This window comes from Xenopus tropicalis, chromosome 9, assembly GCF_000004195.4.
Source record: "Xenopus tropicalis strain Nigerian chromosome 9, UCB_Xtro_10.0, whole genome shotgun sequence".
NCBI lineage: Eukaryota > Metazoa > Chordata > Amphibia > Anura > Pipidae > Xenopus > Xenopus tropicalis.
In genome coordinates, this window is record NC_030685.2 from 85330485 (window position 1) to 85351543 (window position 21059).

The following is a 21059-nucleotide window of genomic DNA, read 5'->3' on the forward strand; positions in this document are numbered from 1 at the left end:
CTATTTGGCTTTCCCCGGCAGCCTTAGTGGGACTGGCTCATTGCAAACTGGATTAGTGGCAGTAAATCACTAGTGTCGGTGCCCAACTTGCCCTTCAGAACTGACATTCCAGAAGGAGCTGCAGAGATTTCCTGATGATGATGTTTCCCAGATGTATGTGAGACAGTTACTGTATTGGGGACATGGGGATAAAGCAGAGTGAGTTCCGGAGAATTCCGTAGAGTTCCGGAGAATTCCTGCATTTGTCTCGAGGTTTTTCCCACACACTCGGAATTGGGCTCCTTGCAGAATATCCGAGGAATGGGAAGCCAATTAGTTAAATATGCTTCTAAAAATCCCATAGGAATGAATAGAACATCATTCAGTTTTGATGTATTAAGCTCTAAACTCACATTATATTAGACACTCAAGGATGGCCAGTTTCATGGTCCTGGATGGACAACTTGGGGTTCGTGTTGTTGGGGTTCACTTTGAATCCTGACTTGACGAATGGCAGGTTTGGAGCAATAATATGGGGCGTAATATTATCATCTAATATCATCTATTCTATCTGTGACTAAGGTGCAGATATTCAAGGCCAAACGGCTGGGTGGCTGGATGAACTCACTGCCAACTAGGCCCACTGGCAGTTTGCTTGGAATGCTGGAAGGCCGGTCTGACGCTGATAACAACAGAGGAGGGGCAATAGCACAAGGGGGCAATAGCATAAAGGGCAACTTTAGTTAACAGCTCAGGAGGCAGGGACCCAAAGCTCCTAACTGCCCCCCCATTCACTTCTATGGCACTGGCCTGCAAGCTGGGGTGCAACTGATGGTCCATTGGACTGCTGTGTGGGTCTAAGTTTTCTATTGGCCCATTCGTCAACCCAAGAGGCTGCCTTTCAGTCAAGGAGGAATCTGTGCTCATACAACTATCTGAGAGCCATTTTGTAAACCCAAATGGCAACCCCAGAATTCTGACTGACACTTGGGAATTGTGGGTAGTATTAACCAGTAACCAATGCAGTAATACCGCTATATAGAGAGGTTGTGCGGCCGCAATGCGGTGCAATTCTGCCCGAACAAATCTCCTGATCCGGAATAGGTTACAGATCTGCTTAGTTTGGTGTAAATGGTGCTGATCCGGCAGGGCCAGGGAGCTGTGTAAGCACCGCAGTGGCACTGTAGAGGTTAATAAAGATTTACTATCGAGCTTTATCGAACCCCCCCCCCCCCCGTCCCACCCACTGTTCTACTACAAGTCTAATTAATGTAAAGTACTGCTTGTCCTGTGGAGGTTTTTAGCTGAGAGAGTTATTGTCAGCTGAATGGGATTTCACCCAGCAATTTCAGGCTGAGATTAATCTTAGACCTTTGGCAGATGCAATTGTGAGACGAGATCTAAAGTAACCCTTTGCTTCCCGCGCTGCTGTCTGTCCCGTCTCTACGAGCGCTTAATGCCCCCAAAACCTGCCAGCTTAGTGCCCCCGTGCCATTTCATTCCCATCCCATATATATATATTCCCCTGTACTAAGCACAATTCAGCAGGAACAGCCCCCTGAGTTTGCCCATAGCCTGTACAGAGAGATACCATAAAACTATGGCACATAGGGATTCCCCTGTACTAAGCACAATTCAGCAGGAACAGCCCCCTAAGTTTGCCCATAGCCTGTACAGAGAGATCCCATAAAACTATGGCACATAGGGATTCCCCTGTACTAAGCACAATTCAGCAGGAACAGCCCCCTAAGTTTGCTCATAGCCTGTACAGAGAGATACCATAAAACTATGGCAGCATAGGGATTCCCCTGTACTAAGCACAATTCAGCAGGAACAGCCCCCTAAGTTTGCTCATAGCCTGTACAGAGAGATACCATAAAACTATGGCAGCATAGGGATTCCCCTGTACTAAGCACAATTCAGCAGGAACAGCCCCCTAAGTTTGCTCATAGCCTGTACAGAGAGATACCATAAAACTATGGCACATAGGGATTCCCCTGTACTAAGCACAATTCAGCAGGAACAGCCCCCTAAGTTTGCCCATAGCCTGTACAGAGAGATACCATAAAACTATGGCACATAGGGATTCCCCTGTACTAAGCACAATTCAGCAGGAACAGCCTCCTAAGTGATTGGTTGTTACAAGCCAACTTTGCCCAGAGATGCTAAAAGGATCTGTCCCTGTCCCGTAGAGCTTACAGCCTGTATCAGCTGTGTAATTTAAAGGAAGATTAAGGGATTTACTTAGGGGCTGATAGAGGAGTTGCCAAGGGGAATTTAGCTCAGTCTAATGACTTTACCATTAAGCCATTTATTTTCCTTGATCTTCTATCCTTTCTGTTTGGGTTATACTAAAGTAACCTTATGGGCTTATAGTTCACCCAGTGGCTGCTGGGCAATTGTGGGGCAACATTATTATTATTATTATTAACATTTATTTATAAAGCGCCAACATATCCCGCAGCGCTGTACAATAAGTGGGTTTCATACATTGGACATACAGAGTAACATATAAAGCAATCAATAACCGATACAAGAGGGGAAGGGAGCCCTGCCCAAAAGAGCTTACACTCTACAAGGAGTAACATATAAAGCAATCAGTAACCGATACAGGAGGGGAAGGGAGCCCTGCCCAAAAGAGCTTACACTCTACAAGGAGTAACATATAAAGCAATCAATAACCGATACAGGAGGGGAAGAGAGCCCTGCCCAAAAGAGCTTACACTCTACAAGGAGTAACATATAAAGCAATCAGTAACCGATACAAGAGGGGAAGGGAGCCCTGCCCAAAAGAGCTTACACTCTACAAGGAGTAACATATAAAGCAATCAGTAACCGATACAAGAGGGGAAGAGAGCCCTGCCCAAAAGAGCTTACACTCTACAAGGAGTAACATATAAAGCAATCAATAACCGATACAGGAGGGGAAGGGAGCCCTGCCCAAAAGAGCTTACACTCTACAAGGAGTAACATATAAAGCAATCAGTAACCGATACAAGAGGGGAAGGGAGCCCTGCCCAAAAGAGCTTACACTCTACAAGGAGTAACATATAAAGCAACCAATAACCGATACAGGAGGGGAAGGGAGCCCTGCCCAAAAGAGCTTACACTCTACAAGGAGTAACATATAAAGCAATCAGTAACCGATACAGGAGGGGAAGGGAGCCCTGCCCAAAAGAGCTTACACTCTACAAGGAGTAACATATAAAGCAATCAGTAACCGATACAGGAGGGGAAGAGAGCCCTGCCCAAAAGAGCTTACACTCTACAAGGAGTAACATATAAAGCAATCAATAACCGATACAAGAGGGGAAGAGAGCCCTGCCCAAAAGAGCTTACACTCTACAAGTCATGATTTCTTGCAATTACTTCTGTTTGGACCAATGGACAGGGGAGTGGGCGGAGCTGCCAAGGAACCACCATCATTACCCATCACATACGGGTATATATGTTTCGCTTTGGTGCCACCAGTTTGGGACGATCCCAAGGACTTTGGCCGCTGCAATTCCTGGGAAGCTATAAATGTGCTGCAATATTATATAATGATTCGCCTCACCTGAGTGTCAGCTCCTTGAGCAACACGAGGCAGTTATTTGATGCCCTGGGGATCTGGGAGTTTTTCCTCCTTTATTACCAGGGCCTGGGGAATCCCTCTCTGAGCTCAGATGAATAGATGGGGATTACTGGTTACTAGATCCCCTTAGCAGCCCTCCCTCCCACATACCTGCAGGCTACACGCTGAGCAGAGCTGACAGTCAGTCAACACCAGCCGTGCCTGCGCCCATTGGAAATGTTTCCTCCTAGGAATGAAAAATAGACTTGGTGGGAAAAAACCCCTCCGAATGTTTGGAACATTGAGGAGAAATTGCAGTTGGTCTCTTTCTGTGGGAGTTTGGGGCAGGAACCAGTAATTTATATTGCCCTTATGTGCTGTTTGCCTCTCTTTGCTCCGCTGCCCGCAGACAATGTTCATGCAAATATCATTATAAGGAACAATACGTTGGGATTTTCTACTGAGCCAAATGGCGACAGATCTAGAAATGATTTGGATCGGATTTACACTGAATTGGTTAAGTTTGACCCCTGGTAGAATCCTTATAAAGATGAACTAAAGCCTGAAAGGAATAAGGAAATGGGATCCAGTTTGATAGAAAATGAATTACAAATAGTGAAATGCTCCACAGATACAGCTCCGAGCCCCTACGGAGGTTTATTAGTGAGCCCCAAAAGCTCACTAAAAGTGAGCTCTAGTGTGTGTGACTGTGATAGGGACCTTAGATTGTAAGCTCACTGGGGCAGGGGCTGATGGGAATGGGATAGGGACCTTAGATTGTAAGCTCCACTGGGGCAGGGACTGATGGGAATGGGATAGGGACCTTAGATTGTAAGCTCACTGGGACAGGGACTGATGGGAATGTGATAGGGACCTTAGATTGTAAGCTCACTGGGGCAGGGACTGATGGGAATGTGATAGGGACCTTAGATTGTAAGCTCACTGGGGCAGGGACTGATGGGAATGTGATAGGGACCTTAGATTGTAAGCTCACTGGGGCAGGGACTGATGGGAATGTGATAGGGACCTTAGATTGTAAGCTCACTGGGGCAGGGGCTGATGGGAATGGGATAGGGACCTTAGATTGTAAGCTCACTGGGGCAGGGGCTGATGGGAATGGGATAGGGACCTTAGATTGTAAGCTCACTGGGGCAGGGACTGATGGGAATGGGATAGGGACCTTAGATTGTAAGCTCACTGGGGCAGGGACTGATGGGAATGGGATAGGGGCCTTAGATTGTAAGCTCACTGGGGCAGGGACTGATGGGAATGGGATAGGGACCTTAGATTGTAAGCTCAGTGGGCAAGGGGCTGATGGGAATGGGATAGGGACCTTAGATTGTAAGCTCAGTGTTAAGCTGAGTGAGCTAATTCATTAATAAGCCACTTACTATCATGAAACTAGATATACAGTATAGCAGCCAGGAAGGGGTTAATTCCGCACTAATCACCTGGGAACTAGTGAAACCTTCATATCAGCATCTGTCAGACATGATGTGCAGGGAACTGTGACCCGGCCAATCTGTCCAGACCCCTTCAGGTGACGGAGACCCCCCCAGGCTACAGTGTAACTGATCCCTTTTCCTTTCCTGTGCAGCTTCTTTCCCACATGTGCCCCCCCCCCAGACCCCCCCAGCTATGAATCTGCCCCCAGCCCTAGGAATCCCATAGGAAACAATGTACAGCCCCGTGGGTAGGTTGTATCTGCAGCTTCTAATGAAAAGCCACCCAGCGGGTGCCCGGCCACCCAATGGAGCCACCCTGCCGAGCAGCCGCTTAGTTCTGTGTGAGCGCTCTAATTGCCCCTGCCCTGGGCGCTGGGAATCTCGCTGAGCCGCTATCACACTCTCATTACTCGGATGAATGGGGAAAGTGACCGGGATGGGACGGAACAACCTGACCCTTTGCTTCTGCTGCGGGGACCCCTCCAGCCGCTCCTATGGCTCATTATCTGCTGGGAATGGCTTCTTGCTGCTGTCTGGGATCAGCCATTCCTTCCCCCCCCCCCCCCCAGGGGAATGGGATAATCCTGCTATTTAGCTTTGGGATGCCATCATTCCTCCCTGGGAGCCCTTCTGACAAATGCAGATAGATTGAACTGGAAGTCCCAGCACCTCCATTAGAGGTTCAACTGCAACTCCCATAGCAACCCCCGACAGCCAGGGTCGGACTGGGGGGTGCAGGGTCCATCGGGACTGCCACCGGCCCCCACTGCCCACCCAACCCCTCCCCTGAACGTACATACTTTGTTGGGAGAGTGGGACCTACAGGCCCCTTAGCACCCAGAAGGATTCGATTCTGGGCCCCCGGGGCCCACTGGGTTTTTTCCTAGTGTCCCACCGGCCCAGTCTGACCCAGTGGTTCACTGGGGCAGGGACTGATGGGAATGTGATAGGGACCTTAGATTGTAAGCTCACTGGGGCAGGGGCTGATGGGAATGGGATAGGGACCTTAGATTGTAAGCTCACTGGGGCAGGGACTGATGGGAATGTGATAGGGACCTTAGATTGTAAGCTCACTGGGGCAGGGACTGATGGGAATGGGATAGGGGCCTTAGATTGTAAGCTCACTGGGGCAGGGACTGATGGGAATGTGATAGGGACCTTAGATTGTAAGCTCACTGGGGCAGGGACTGATGGGAATGGGATAGGGACCTTAGATTGTAAGCTCACTGGGGCAGGGGCTGATGGGAATGGGATAGGGACCTTAGATTGTAAGCTCCACTGGGGCAGGGACTGATGGCAGGGACTCCCAGTACCCCTTGACAATGACTGCGTGTGTATATAGGAACAGACTAATGTACCTACTAGAGATGCACCAAATCCATGGGGATCCATGCCTCTTTGAGTTTTTCAGTACTAGAGGGGCTTCCCTTGGCTCCGCAGGTCTGTGTGCCCATAATGAGACAGCCAGAGAGTGCTCCGCGGGGCGCAGTCCCATATTGGATGACGCCGCACATCCCGCTACACGGATCTATTTACTGAATGCTCCCGCCATAAAGTTTTATGAAGGCCGAGGGGGCTATAAGGTTCCTGGGGGCAGCTATAAAACCCCAGGTTTTCATAATAAAACTGGGAAAAAAAATCAATTGCCCAAATAAAGGTTCACACATTAACCCCCTGCCAATTAGCATTCAGGAGAGTTTTAGGGGGGTCTGTGATTTAGTTAAAGGGTCTCTGGGGGTTTCAAGCCAACCTATTCCTGTGCAGGAAGGAGAAAGAGGGTTTCTGGGGATTAAAATGCATTTTGGGGAGACCTCAAAAGGATATAGGAGTCGCCCATAGACCCTGATGGACTGACTGCTGCACCCAGGACTGGGAGAGAAACAGAGGCCCCCAATATTGGCCAATAATGTGACAGATGGCTCTACTTCCTGTTTGGTAGAAGCACAGCAGCCCTGTCTTGCTTTATGGCTTTGATTTCAGTCATGCATCAAGGATCAGAGCTGAGGATCTCACAAGTCACATTCTCTAAACATTCCCTCTGACTGGTGGGTCTAGAATGGGGCGGTCAGTAGCAGAAAGTGGGTGGGGATCAGTAGTGGGTGGGGGGGAGCATTTCTTGGTAAATCATTTTAAAATAAAAATGCTTTGGTTGCTAGGGGCTGTGTGCGTAGCAAATTCCAAATTATTTAGATATAATGTCTGAAAACAGCAGGACAGAAAGAAAGGTGATTTTATAAAGCACGGGATTGTATGTGCTGTGGTGGAAGTACTGCAACTCTCACCATCCCACTGGGAGTTGTAATTCAACAACAGCTGAGCTATAAAGTCCAATCCCAACGCTAAGAAAGGCTCAATCCCAACACATTTTGTAAAATATTCTACAAATTGTATATTTCTCTTTCTTCCTCTGCCCAGTCTGACAATGAAATAACGGGGGGAGGGGGGGGGGGCTCATTTTACTTATTTACCCCAGGAGAACTGGAAAAAACACAAAAATGGATGGACCAGGAAAAACTCATCCTCTGATCAACTTGGTGGAGAATGCGTGTTTATATATAATTACTCCTGCATTTAAACTCATTGATGTAAAATGGACACAATTCCACCCCATGTAATAGAATAGCCATTTCTAAGCAACTTTTCAATTGGTCTTCATGATTTATTTGATTTAATTTTTTTTCAACTTTCAAATGGGGGGTCACTGACCCCAGGGCCCCAGCAACAGTTGCTCTGTGAGGCTCCAATTTTATTGTTATTGTTACTTTTTGTTACTTTTCTTTCTGTTTAGATCCTCTCCTATAAATATATCAGTCTCTCATTCAAACCACTCCCTGATCACTTAGATCATTTGGTCCCTAGCAACCAGGTAATCACTAAAATTTAAAACTGCTGAACAAAAAGTGAAATAATTAAATAAACACAAATAATAAAAAATGAAGACCAATTGCAAATTCTCTCAATATTACCCTCTACATCATAGTAAAAGTTAACGCAAAGAATAAAGGGGATCCGGGGGATCCCAAGTGATCCAACACAATTTTCCCCCCGGACCCCTTTATGCTTCACGTTGCCCCCTAACCCTTAAAAAAAGGGGGGCTGGGGGGGTTCTGGTTGATTTGTATAAACAAGATTCACTGTTTGAACCAGTTTGACTTTCCATCCTGAGCCCCTGAAGGCAAATGGAGAGGAGAGTGGGGGGGCCAGCGAATGAGAAATAAGGGCCAGCGCAGGTTTCCGAGCCAGGAATGTCAGCTGTTTTCTATCTGCCGCCTCGGTCACATTAACCCTTTCCTCCCAGGGTGCCAAACACACACACAGGCCGGAGTCTTTCTGCTCAGGAGCAGCAACACCAGGAATGTGGATAGTAAAGAATAGTTGTAGTTCTACAGCAACATCATGAGTATCAGTGGGGAATCTGTAATCCTTTAGATTTTAATGACCTGCAACTCCCAGCAACAACCAATAGCTCTCAGGGGGATGCTGGGAGTTGTAGTTCAGTGAGTAGTACATTAAGAATGAAGCACAGGGTTTCTCCAAAAATTGCCCTTAGGGCAGGGGTGGGCAAACTACGGCCCACGGGCCACGTCAGGCCCGTTGGTCTTCTTAATTTTGCCCGCCGACTCCGCAAGTCTCATCATTCGAGACTTGGCGTCTGGGGACTGACGAGCGGAAACGGCGTTACGTTGGCCCGGCCCGACTGTAAGTCAATGTGGCCCCTGAGCCAAAAAGTTTGCCCACCCCTGCCTTAGGGGGTGGAGTTAAGCATGGACAGGTCTAGTTTTTGTAATGGGTCATTGGGCCATATATAACTATATATACAGCAGACCTCGCGGGTTGCAGGGGGGCCCAAAACCCCTTTATCCCAGAGTGAAACTGCTGTGCCACCCACCAAGACTGAACTACTTGTGACAGCCCTATCAGCCAATCAGTCGGCAGCATTTACCTGGTTGCTATGGGTTACTAGACCAGGTACAAACATGTACGTATAAATCCCAGTACAATGGAAATGACATTTACCATTGGTGACGGCTCTTCTGCAGTTTGTAGATTGTGACGTCTCTTAGCAGGGGGGGGGGGCGCAATGAAGAATGCACAGGAAATCAGGGCCCCAGGGCCCGGGAAATACAGCACCTGTGATTTAAGCCATTGTGTGTGGGAACCCTGACAAATATGCAGCAGCATTCGGCGCAGTTTCCCAGAGCTTGAGGGACGCTCAGAGTGGAAATACAAGTTCTTTACATTTACACATTCCGGCCATTTTATTTCAACTTTACTTTCAGCCATAGTTTCTTTGTTTGGCAGGATCCTTATGGGCTTCCATAGCCCTCCTGTTGTGTTATAATCCCACTGCAGTGCCTAGTAGACCAGGGGCAGAACATGGCATCATTGTGGGTAGGTCCCTAGGCTTTGTGTCACAGTGCCGCAATGGGGACGGTATAAAAGTAGGTGATGCCCTGATAACTAAAATCTTGTATTGTTCCACTGGGGGCCCTAAATAGGACACTTGTACAGGGGCCCCAGCTGCAAAAAGTCCATAAATGTGTGTAGTGCCGACATTTGGCTTCTGTGAGTTTTCCCAGATGGGAGATCCCTGTGTCTTGGATTAATCAGAAGCCATTTTTGCCTTTTAGATTTATGATTGTGTTACCCATGGAATCATCCGAAGCCTTTGCCCCTCTGCCAGCAAATGAATCATCCCAATGCCACAACGCCCCCCCTTCTCTTGCCCGTGTGTGGCATCTACCAGGAACTGTTCCAACCACGCCGTCTGTGCCCACGGGCCATGTGTCTGGGCTTCAGCTCTCTTTTATAGGGAAAATCTCATTGGTCTAATTAGTGCGCTGGGGTATAAAGGAGACTATTGGGTCGGCGTATCAAACGTAGGAGCTGCCATGTTGTTCACCTAGATAACTGGATGGAAAGAATAGAATGACACCTCGTTAATGGGATCCTCCGTTTCTTGGTGTCAGAGTGGATTTGCAGATAAGGTTCCTGGTGCCGAACGTGTTTTTCAAAGAACTGAAAGTGAGGCAGGAGGCCCTTGGGGCTGACTGGAAGTTCTAGATATATATAGATAATAATAGATATAGATAATATAGATGTATATTCTGTTGACATATAAATGCTTTGCCCATGAAATTTTATACAGAGGCGGCTTTGCCTTGAAAGGGTCCCTCTGTGGCTCCCCATTCTGTATGTGCCCCCCACCTTCCCCTCTGTCTGGGCAGGGTCCCTCTGTGTCTCCCCATTCTGTATGTGCCCCTCACCTTCCCCTCTGTCTGGGCAGGGTCCCTCTGTGTCTCCCCATTCTGTATGTGCCCCTCACCTTCCCCTCTGTCTGGGCAGGGTCCCTCTGTGTCTCCCCATTCTGTATGTGCCTCTCACCTTCCCCTCTGTCTGGGCAGGGCCCCTCTGTGTCTCCCCATTCTGTATGTGCCCCTCACCTTCCCCTCTGTCTGGGCAGGGTCCCTCTGTGTCTCCCCATTCTGTATGTGCCCCTCACCTTCCCCTCTGTCTGGGCAGGGTCCCTCTGTGTCTCCCCATTCTTTATGTGCCCCTCACCTTCCCCTCTGTCTGGGCAGGGTCCCTCTGTGTCTCCCCATTCTGTATGTGCCCCTCACCTTCCCCTCTGTCTGGGCAGGGTCCCTCTGTGTCTCTCCATTCTGTATGTGCCCCTCACCTTCCCCTCTGTCTGGGCAGGGTCCCTCTGTGTCTCCCCATTCTGTATGTGCCCCCACCTTCCCCTCTGTCTGGGCAGGGTCCCTCCGTGGCTCCCCATTCTGTATGTGCCCCTCACCTTCCCCTCTGTCTGGGCAGGGTCCCTCTGTGTCTCCCCATTCTGTATGTGCCCCTCACCTTCCCCTCTGTCTGGGCAGGGTCCCTCTGTGTCTCCCCATTCTGTATGTGCCCCTCACCTTCCCCTCTGTCTGGGCAGGGTCCCTCTGTGTCTCCCCATTCTGTATTTACCCCTCACCTTCCCCTCTGTCTGGGCAGGGTCCCTCTGTGTCTCCCCATTCTTTATGTGCCCCTCACCTTCCCCTCTGTCTGGGCAGGGTCCCTCTGTGTCTCCCCATTCTGTATTTACCCCTCACCTTCCCCTCTGTCTGGGCAGGGTCCCTCTGTGTCTCCCCATTCTGTATGTGCCCCTCACCTTCCCCTCTGTCTGGGCAGGGTCCCTCTGTGTCTCCCCATTCTGTATGTGCCCCTCACCTTCCCCTCTGTCTGGGCAGGGTCCCTCTGTGTCTCCCCATTCTGTATTTACCCCTCACCTTCCCCTCTGTCTGGGCAGGGTCCCTCTGTGTCTCCCCATTCTGTATGTGCCCCTCGCCTTCCCCTCTGTCTGGGCAGGGTCCCTCTGTGTCTCCCCATTCTGTATGTGCCCCTCGCCTTCCCCTCTGTCTGGGCAGGGTCCCTCTGTGTCTCCCCATTCTGTATGTGCCCCTCGCCTTCCCCTCTGTCTGATCTACAACTACATGGGTTTATGGATTCTGAGGGTTGTAGTTTAACAAGAGATAAAACTGTGTGACCTTCTATAGAAGCTGTGATGTATCTGTATATAACATGTGCTATTGTTACCAATAATCAAGACCTTGCCTTGGCCTCTGTGGCACCCCCCGCCCCCCAAAATCCGTGCATCTCCCCAGCCGGGCTCTGCGCTCCGCAGCCAGAAGGAAACATAAGACCCAGGCACGGATAGGAGGTGTATAAGTGGGGGGATGGTGGCCCAGAAGAAACAAATTGGGGGGGGGGGTTAGTGAGGTATACAGTGAAAAGGAAATTCCAGAAAAATTACATTTTTGGGGAAGAGGAAATAAAAAAAAAAAAAAAAAAGTTTCTGGTGCTGTAGCTGCCGGGCTGGGGATGAAAAGAGCGGGGAGGGGAGGGGAGATATTTTGGAGAATAAAAAAAAGAAGTTTGTGGGAAGGTTTGGCCGGGAGCCCCGCCCCCTCCCCAGGAGGTGTGCAGCCCGAGTGCAGCCTGTGGAGTGCAGCTTGAGTGCAGCCCAAGTGCAGCCTGAGTGCAGTCTGAGTGCAGCCTGTGAAGTGCAGCTTGAGTGCAGCCTGTGAAGTGCAGCCTGAGTGCAGTCTGAGTGCAGCCCGATTGCAATTTGAGTGCAGCCGGAGTGCAGTCTGAGTGTGCGGATGAGGGAGAAGTTGGAGAAGGAGAGAGAAGAGGCAGGAACCAAGGAGGGAAATTATTCTCCGCTCTCGGATCAGTACATCTGGGATCTAAGGATAAAGCAGGAATACTGGCACATGTGTCGGGCATTGTCTGTGCCCCACTATGGATCTAGGGGGTATATGGCTGCCGCTGGCGTAAGGATTCCATAGCCATTTGGGCCAGCATGCCCTCTGCATCTCACTGCCTCCCCAGAACTGCTTCGGACCGCAGGATGACCTGGCTGTGCCTGTCCTGTATGCTCTGGGTATGTACATACTGCTGCGGTGCCCGTGCCCCTTGTGTTGCCCATTTAGGGCTTTTAAGGGTTAAACCTGTGTCTCTTTTCAGCCTGAGCTGCTGCGTATAAAAGCTAAAGGTTCTGTCCAGCGCAAGATCCAAACCCAGAGTGTAGGATAACGTAGCTTATGCCACCTCATCTCTTCCAAACCGGACACATAGGAAATGCTTAGATCCGTGCTGCAGGCTGCAGTGGTGCCTATAAAGTCACGCATCTCCATTAATTACTATTGAAACGTAATTGTGAGGGGTGATGTGGCAAACGTAGTTCAACAACAACTCCACATACAAACTTGCCCACCCCAGGTATAATATCCCGACGGCGTTTTTTTTAATTGTGAATCCCCCCCTATAATTAGCACCCAGACTTTAGACTTTAAGCATTTCCATGCCTTAATTGGTAGCAGCGACACGGGCATTGTGGGGATTTGGCAAGCCGGGCACGGGGCAGATTACATTGCATTGTGATCATTTTGCCCACTGGAAGGGTTAAGTCGCTGTTTAGATTGTGTGTTGGCAGCGAGCGGGCATTGTCGCTGGCATTTGGGATGTCACCAAGCTGCTAATTACAGCGCAGCACAAAGAGGTTTAAGGTCACCCTGGAGTATGTGCTTGGGACGTGGGATGGGGGGGTGAATGTAAGATGGAGGGGGGGTAAATGTACATAGGTAGCAATTATGGGGGCTATAATGACTGATAGAAACTTTGTGGGGCTTAGTATTAGTAATAATAAGGGTAATAATAATCCTGGAACCTGAGCGTTTGCTGCCTGTACAGGTATGGGATCTGTTATCCGGAAACCTGTTATCCAGAAAGTTCTGAATTAAGGGAAGGCCGTCTCCCATATGATTCCCTTTTCTCTGTAATAATAAAACAGTACCTGTACTTGATCCCAACTAAGATATAATTACCCCTTATTGGGGGCAGAACAGCCCTATTGGGCTTATTTAATGGTTAAATGATTCCCTTTTCTCTATAATAATAAAACAGTACCTGTACTTGATCCCAACTAAGATATAATTACCCCTTATTGGGGCAGAACAGCCCTATTGGGTTTATTTAATGGTTAAATGATTCCCTTTTCTCTGTAATAATAAAACAGTACCTGTACTTGATCCCAACTAAGATATAATTACCCCTTATTGGGGCAGAACAGCCCTATTGGGTTTATTTAATGGTTAAATGATTCCCTTTTCTCTGTAATAATAAAACAGTACCTGTACTTGATCCCAACTAAGATATAATTACCCCTTATTGGGGGCAGAACAGCCCTATTGGGTTTATTTAATGGTTAAATGATTCCCTTTTCTCTGTAATAATAAAACAGTACCTGTACTTGATCCCAACTAAGATATAATTACCCCTTATTGGGGGCAGAACAGCCCTATTGGGTTTATTTAATGGTTAAATGATTCCCTTTTCTCTGTAATAATAAAACAGTACCTGTACTTGATCCCAACTAAGATATAATTACCCCTTATTGGGGGCAGAACAGCCCTATTGGGTTTATTTAATGGTTAAATGATTCCCTTTTCTCTGTAATAATAAAACAGTACCTGTACTTGATCCCAACTAAGATATAATTACCCCTTATTGGGGCAGAACAGCCCTATTGGGTTTATTTAATGGTTAAATGATTCCCTTTTCTCTGTAATAATAAAACAGTACCTGTACTTGATCCCAACTAAGATATAATTACCCCTTATTGGGGGCAGAACAGCCCTATTGGGTTTATTTAATGGTTAAATGATTCCCTTTTCTCTGTAATAATAAAACAGTAACTGTACTTGATCCCAACTAAGATATAATTACCCCTTATTGGGGGCAGAACAGCCCTATTGGGTTTATTTAATGGTTAAATAATCTTTTAGTAGACTTAAGGTATGGAGATCCAAATTCCAGAAAGATCCCTTATCTGGAAAACCCCAGGTCCCGAGCGTTCTGGATAATGGGTTCCATACCTATACAAGTAAATAGGCAATTATAAGAGTTTGCACTTATGTGAATGAGCCCCTCAGTGCATTATAAGGCGAGTGCATCAATGCAGCCAAAATGCAACGGATTGGATGGCGTTATTGCAGGCACTTTATTCTCTGATTTATTGCCAGCCAGTAATTATGTAAGAGCCTTAGGGGAAAGCACAGACTCGCTAATGGTTATTGGATAACGAGCTGGAGTATTGCTGGCAAATGCCGCAGACCCTAATGGGTAGTGGGGGGATAGGTGGGCCCTATCAAATATCTGCATTTTGGAGGTGTTGTCAGTGGGCGGGGCTTAAAAGGGCATCCCCGGGGGCCCCTTGTTTGGGCGCAGGGGGAATGCAGATAAAGTTACACAGTATATATATATATATATATATATATATATATATATAATATATTACATTTAGCTACATCAGGGTCTGATTTGTCACCCCCACCCCACAGGGCCCTGGGGAGGCCTTCTGATCATGTGATTAGGTGCCATGGATTAATGGAAGAATCTCACAGTCCCCCCCCCTGCACAAAAGTGCCACCTAATCCTGTTACAATGTGACACCTAGAAATGCACATCCTTAGTAGTTATTAGCACTTAATTAACATACAGGCTGCAGACTGCACTGATCCCTATGCAGCCAAACAGAGCTTTAATCAGTTGCTAATTACCCAATAACCCATGCTGTGTGCAGATTAGATGTGCCGACGCTTCCGTCCCACCAATTTGGCAAGAAAAACTGCAAGTTCGACCTAATTTGTGGTTGCTAGGGTTACTGCTCTTAGCAACAGGCAGTGCTTGTGGCTACTTTTCTACTTTTATTTATAAAGCAGTGCTAGGATACACAGAACTGTGCAATTTCATCCTGGAAAATGAATAGTAGACTTAGTTTAGGGAACAGTAGAAATCCAGCCTCAGATTCAGTTGGCTTTTTTTGGTTGCCAAGGTTGTTGACCCTAGCAACCAGATTTTTACATTTCAGGATGAAAAGGGTCACACAAACTGTTCAAAAAGTAATATAAATAAATAAAGGACCTTTTGAAAAGTAATTCAACCCGATTTCTGGTGGGCCCTTTGGGCAACATGGGGCCCTTGATGCGGTCCTATTCCCGGGGTTCTGCATTGGGCCCCATTGTGATCCAATAGCTGCCTGTGTTGGGCAGATAGGACTAAGAGACACTTGTTATGGCATTAACCAGGGGCAGTTATAGCTTAAACCACGGGCAGTTATGGCATTAACCATGGGCAGTGGGGTTATCTGGTCATGTGATCGGTTTTATAAACCAGGTGGTTTTTGTGCCCCTTTCCTGCTAATTTGTGTTCTGTTACTTTATTTGATCGTTAAATAAACTCAGTAATGCGATTTTTACTTCATTTTGTTGGGTGGGGGCGGGGCCTGTTTCCCTGTAGGAATTACTGATTCGCTGCACTGGGCATAAATGGCGTTTTATTCCGGTTGCTTTTGACTTATTTGTTACCGTTTCTATTCCTGGTTATTATAGCGGCCATTATAGGAAGCCGTTTATATACACAGTATATCGGCCCAGTGTGTGTTTGTTTAGTCAATCACAGCGGGCATCGTTAGGCTGGTGGGTGTTTATTTTGTCAGAGAGCTAATTGGGTTGGTTACAAACACACAGAACGTTGCTCTTCTCTAGTGCCGGATCTTTATTCAGCCTGAGACTGCACAGAACTGCCCGACTCATTACGTGGAGTGGGGCAATAATTTCTTATATTTGGGGGCAATTAAAATGATGACAGTAGGGCCATTCAGCAGATAATGGGACTATAAAACTGCTTTTGGAGAGCCACAGCTGACCCGCGGTCAATATAAATTATGGTTGCTAAGGTTACTGCTCTTAGCAACAGGCAGTGCTTGTGGTTATTTTTCATTTTTAACATTTATTTATAAAGCAGTGCTAGAACTGTGCAATTTCATCCCCGGAGAATGAATAGTAGACATAGTTTAGGGAAAGATCATTAAAAAGGAAATGAGTAATAACAGTAGAAATCCAGCCTCAGATTCAGTTGGTTTTTTTTCGGTTGCCAAGGTTGTTGACCCTAGCAACCAGATTTTTACATTTCAGGATGAAAAGAGTCACACACACTGCTCAGAAAGTAAAATAAATAAATATAGGAACTTTAATGAGATATTTGGTGGGCAGGTTTGAACATCCTGGTGGGACTATAAAACTGCTTTTGGGGGGCCGCGGGCCTCCTGTTGCCCTGGCATAGAGTGTTGGGATGGAGCCAGCAATGCAGGGAACCAGGGGCCCCATCTAGCGCATTGATCATTTTTGCCCCCTAATTAATGAACAATGACTATAAGGGTAAAGACACACTGGGCTACTTAGTAGCAGCTACTTTTTCAAGGCTACTAAACACCAGAAAATCCCCTGCCATAGACAATACTGAGAATTGCCTCTGCTAAAACACACATAGAGACAATTATCAGTAAATGATCAGCATTGTCTGTTTTTAGTAGCTGCTACTAGTAGCCCCGTGTGTCTTCACCCTAAAGGGGCAATGTTGGGGAAATGGTTGCCAGAACTACAGGTTGCCACATATTTCCAGTTGGGCCCTGTGCTACTGGGACCCAGTTTAATGTTTATACGGGTAGATACGTTGATGACAAACAGTAGGCGAGTTGCACAATCGGTACCTTCTGACAATGGGAGTTCTGTTGCGGCCGGACCCCCGCCGGCATTATGGGGCGCTGGTGGGGGTCCGGCCGCTGATCAATGGCCTTTGTCACATTCTCACTTTGAAGGCAACTTCATAGCCCGGTGTGGTCCCTAAATGAGCAGCGGCTGCAGCCCCTACCGGGGCGACTTTCCAGCCAGTAAATGGCCGATTGTACTTTCTCCTCGCAGTGTTATGACCCGAGCAGTCGGGGGGGTTGTACAACTGAATGAATAAAGGAGGGGGGGGTATTATTATTGCTGGTTTCATAGCCCCTAGTGTTCTGCTACATGTAACCCTTGTTTTACTGTTGCACTTAGGTTTCTGTTTGTGTCTTAAACCACTGTGTAATGTTCAGTAGAGTTGTAACCCATGGGTTAACTATTCCCTCAAATAAAGCAACAGTGCTGCCCTGCTTTATGGCTGAGATTCTAGCTATCTGTATAACAGAGCATTCTGTCACAGTGGCACAGATCCTATCTGATCCCCCCATTGTAAGCAGCAGTCCTGCCCTGCTTTATGGCTGAGATTCTAGCTATCTGTATAACAGAGCATTCTGTCACAGTGGCACAGACCCTATCTGATCCCCCCCATTGTAAGCAGCAGTCCTGCCCTGCTTTATGGCTGAGATTCTAGCTATCTGTATAACAGAGCATTCTGTCACAGTGGCACAGATCCTATCTGATCCCCCCATTGTAAGCAGCAGTCCTGCCCTGCTTTATGGCTGAGATTCTAGCTATCTGTATAACAGAGCATTCTGTCACAGTGGCACAGATCCTATCTGATCCCCCCCATTGTAAGCAGCAGTCCTGCCCTGCTTTATGGCTGAGATTCTAGCTATCTGTATAACAGAGCATTCTGTCACAGTGGCACAGACCCTATCTGATCCCCCCCATTGTAAGCAGCAGTCCTGCCCTGCTTTATGGCTGAGATTGTAGCTATCTGTATAACAGAGCATTCTGTCACAGTGGCACAGATCTTATCTGATCCCCCCATTGTAAGCAGCAGTCCTGCCCTGCTTTATGGCTGAGATTCTAGCTATCTGTATAACAGAGCATTCTGTCACATTGGCACAGATCCTATCTGATCCCTCCCATTGTAAGCAGCAGTCCTGCCCTGCTTTATGGCTGAGATTCTAGCTATCTGTATAACAGAGCATTCTTTTACAGTGGCACAGATCCTATCTGATCCCCCCCATTGTAAGCAGCAGTCCTGCCCTGCTTTATGGCTGAGATTCTAGCTATCTGTATAACAGAGCATTCTGTCACAGTGGCACAGATCCTATCTGATCCCCCCCATTGTAAGCAGCAGTCCTGCCCTGCTTTATGGCTGAGATTCTAGCTATCTGTATAACAGAGCATTCTGTCACAGTGGCACAGATCCTATCTGATCCCCCCATTGTAAGCAGCAGTCCTGCCCTGCTTTATGGCTGAGATTCTAGCTATCTGTATAACAGAGCATTCTGTCACAGTGGCACAGATCCTATCTGATCCCCCCATTGTAAGCAGCAGTCCTGCCCTGCTTTATGGCTGAGATTCTAGCTATCTGTATAACAGAGCATTCTGTCACAGTGGCACAGATCCTATCTGATCCCCCCATTGTAAGCAGCAGTCCTGCCCTGCTTTATGGCTGAGATTCTAGCTATCTGTATAACAGAGCATTCTGTCACAGTGGCACAGATCCTATCCCCCCCCATTGTAAGCAGCAGTCCTGCCCTGCTTTATGGCTGAGATTCTAGCTATCTGTATAACAGAGCATTCTGTCACAGTGGCACAGATCCTATCTGATCCCCCCATTGTAAGCAGCAGCCCTGCCCTGCTTTATGGCTGAGATTCTAGCTATCTGTATAACAGAGCATTCTGTCACAGCTGTAAATTAAATGGGCCCCTTTAATACACATCTCTTTAAACTCTGTTACATTTAAAGGAACAGTACACGCACATCTGTCTGGAGTCATTAACCCTGAAAGTACCTCATAAAGCTGCTAAGTAAACACTACATTGTTAAGGGCCAGTTTCACACCTTGCTGTGCGTGTATCATACAACATGGCAGATTCAATTACCCTGTATCCTAATAACCCATACACATTGGCAGCACTGCTGCCTAGAGATGCCAGGGACAGATTTAAGCAGGAGTGAGAGGCTGATCTCTGTGCACTGGTGACTGTTTGATCATCTCATGTCTAGTTGGTCTCTCAGCATCACAAGGACATAATTGACTGTCTCTTTAAGCCCCTGCCTATGGTTGTGATGGTTGCCAGGGCTCAGCGTGATGGTTGCCAGGGCTCAGCGCGGGATGCCAGGACTGCAGTCTGCAGCCGGAGCCGGTGACCTTTTGCTTTTACAGGGGCAGTAAACTCCTCAGGGTTTCCTTTTGGGCAGGACGGAAGTTGAAAGGTCAAACCTAATTGAGTGAGAGATTCTGCCCGGGGCAGTTTGTACCTTTAGTCAGGGGTCAGGGGCCACTCAATGTCCTATCAGGGGGGCCACTTTCCTCGGCAAGAACACAGATTGGTCTCCTTATGAGCCGAGACCCCCCCCCCGCGTACAGATGGTAGAGTCCTCATAAGCTTAGTAGCTACTGTATTATTTCTGATGGTCTTGTTGCATCCTTTGGTCTTGGGTTCGATTCTGACCGGGGCTCCATATGCACTGGATATTAGATAGCAAGCTCTGCTGCACCGGGGGGCTAATAAATATGTTGGTGCTGTTATTATTAATAAAGGATAATAATACTGTAAAACTAACATTTTACCATAGCGCCAAGCACAGCAAAAGACAGTTGTACCCGCTCCGTCCCTTAATGGCAGGAAGCGAGTGGCAGAGATAAGATTGGCAGAAAGGTTGGCGGCAGTTTCCATTGGCCGCACAATGAATGCAGTGTTTTCCCAATAAAAGAAATACTATAAGTTCAGTGATTGTACAAACACCGAAGGGGAAAGGGGGGGGGAGCCTCAGAATCTAAAGCTGATTTAACCCTTTCCAACCCAGTAGGAAGTAGGTGGCCCGGGGCTATTAATGGGGTGCGGGTGGGACGTTCATGTAACTGGTGAAGCAAAAAATTGGTACCAATTGCTGAAAGTAGATTTTAAAGGGGAAGTAATGCTCATTGTCAAATGAGTAATTGGGGCTCTGCCATTGCTGGGGGGGGGCTGCATTAGTCTAACCTGTTCTTTTGCAGCCCCCTAGGCTATACAGGTATAGGACCCGTTATCCAGAATGCTCGGGACCAAGGGTATTCCGGATAAAGGGTGTTTCCATAATTTGGATCTCCATACCTTAAATCTACTAAAAAAATCAATAAACCATTAATTAAACCCAATAGGATTTTTTGCACCCAATAAGGGGTAATTATATCTTAGTTGGGATCAAGTACAGGTACTGTTTTATTATTACAGAGAAAAGGGAATCATTTAACCATGAAATAAACCCAATAGGGCTGTTCTGCCCCAATAAGGGGTAATTATATCTTAGTTGGGATCAAGTACAGGTACTGTTTTATTATTACAGAGAAAAGGGAATCACTTAACCATGAAATAAACCCAATAGGGCTGTTCTGCCCCAATAAGGGGTAATTATATCTTAGTTGGGATCAAGTACAGGTACTGTTTTATTATTACAGAGAAAAGGGAATCATTTAACCATTAAATAAACCCAATAGGACTGTTCTGCCCCAATAAGGGGTAATTATATCTTAGTTGGGATCAAGTACAGGTACTGTTTTATTATTACAGAGAAAAGGGAATCATTTAACCATTAAATAAACCCAATAGGGCTGTTCTGCCCCAATAAGGGGTAATTATATCTTAGTTGGGATCAAGTACAGGTACTGTTTTATTATTACAGAGAAAAGGGAATCATTTAACCATTAAATAAACCCAATAGGGCTGTTCTGCCCCAATAAGGGGTAATTATATCTTAGTTGGGATCAAGTACAGGTACTGTTTTATTATTACAGAGAAAAGGGA

At 47.1% G+C, this 21059-nt stretch overlaps 2 protein-coding genes across 6 annotated transcripts in view; one reads left to right on the top strand and one right to left on the bottom strand.

Annotated features, from left to right (window-relative positions):
* Positions 1 to 21059, bottom strand: part of LOC116407773 — an 880143-nt gene that overhangs the window by 611572 nt on the left and 247512 nt on the right. The window lies entirely within an intron of this gene.
* Positions 1 to 21059, top strand: part of tns1 (tensin 1) — a 244620-nt gene that overhangs the window by 36602 nt on the left and 186959 nt on the right. The window contains exon 1 of one of the 5 annotated variants that reach the window (XM_031893770.1): positions 11902 to 12403. The exons of the other annotated variants lie outside the window; for them this stretch is intronic. Coding sequence (XP_031749630.1) covers positions 12323 to 12403 — 81 coding nt within the window. The 5' untranslated portion in view covers positions 11902 to 12322. Of the gene's footprint in view, positions 1 to 11901; positions 12404 to 21059 lie in introns of those variants that run through there. 5 annotated transcript variants of the gene reach the window in all.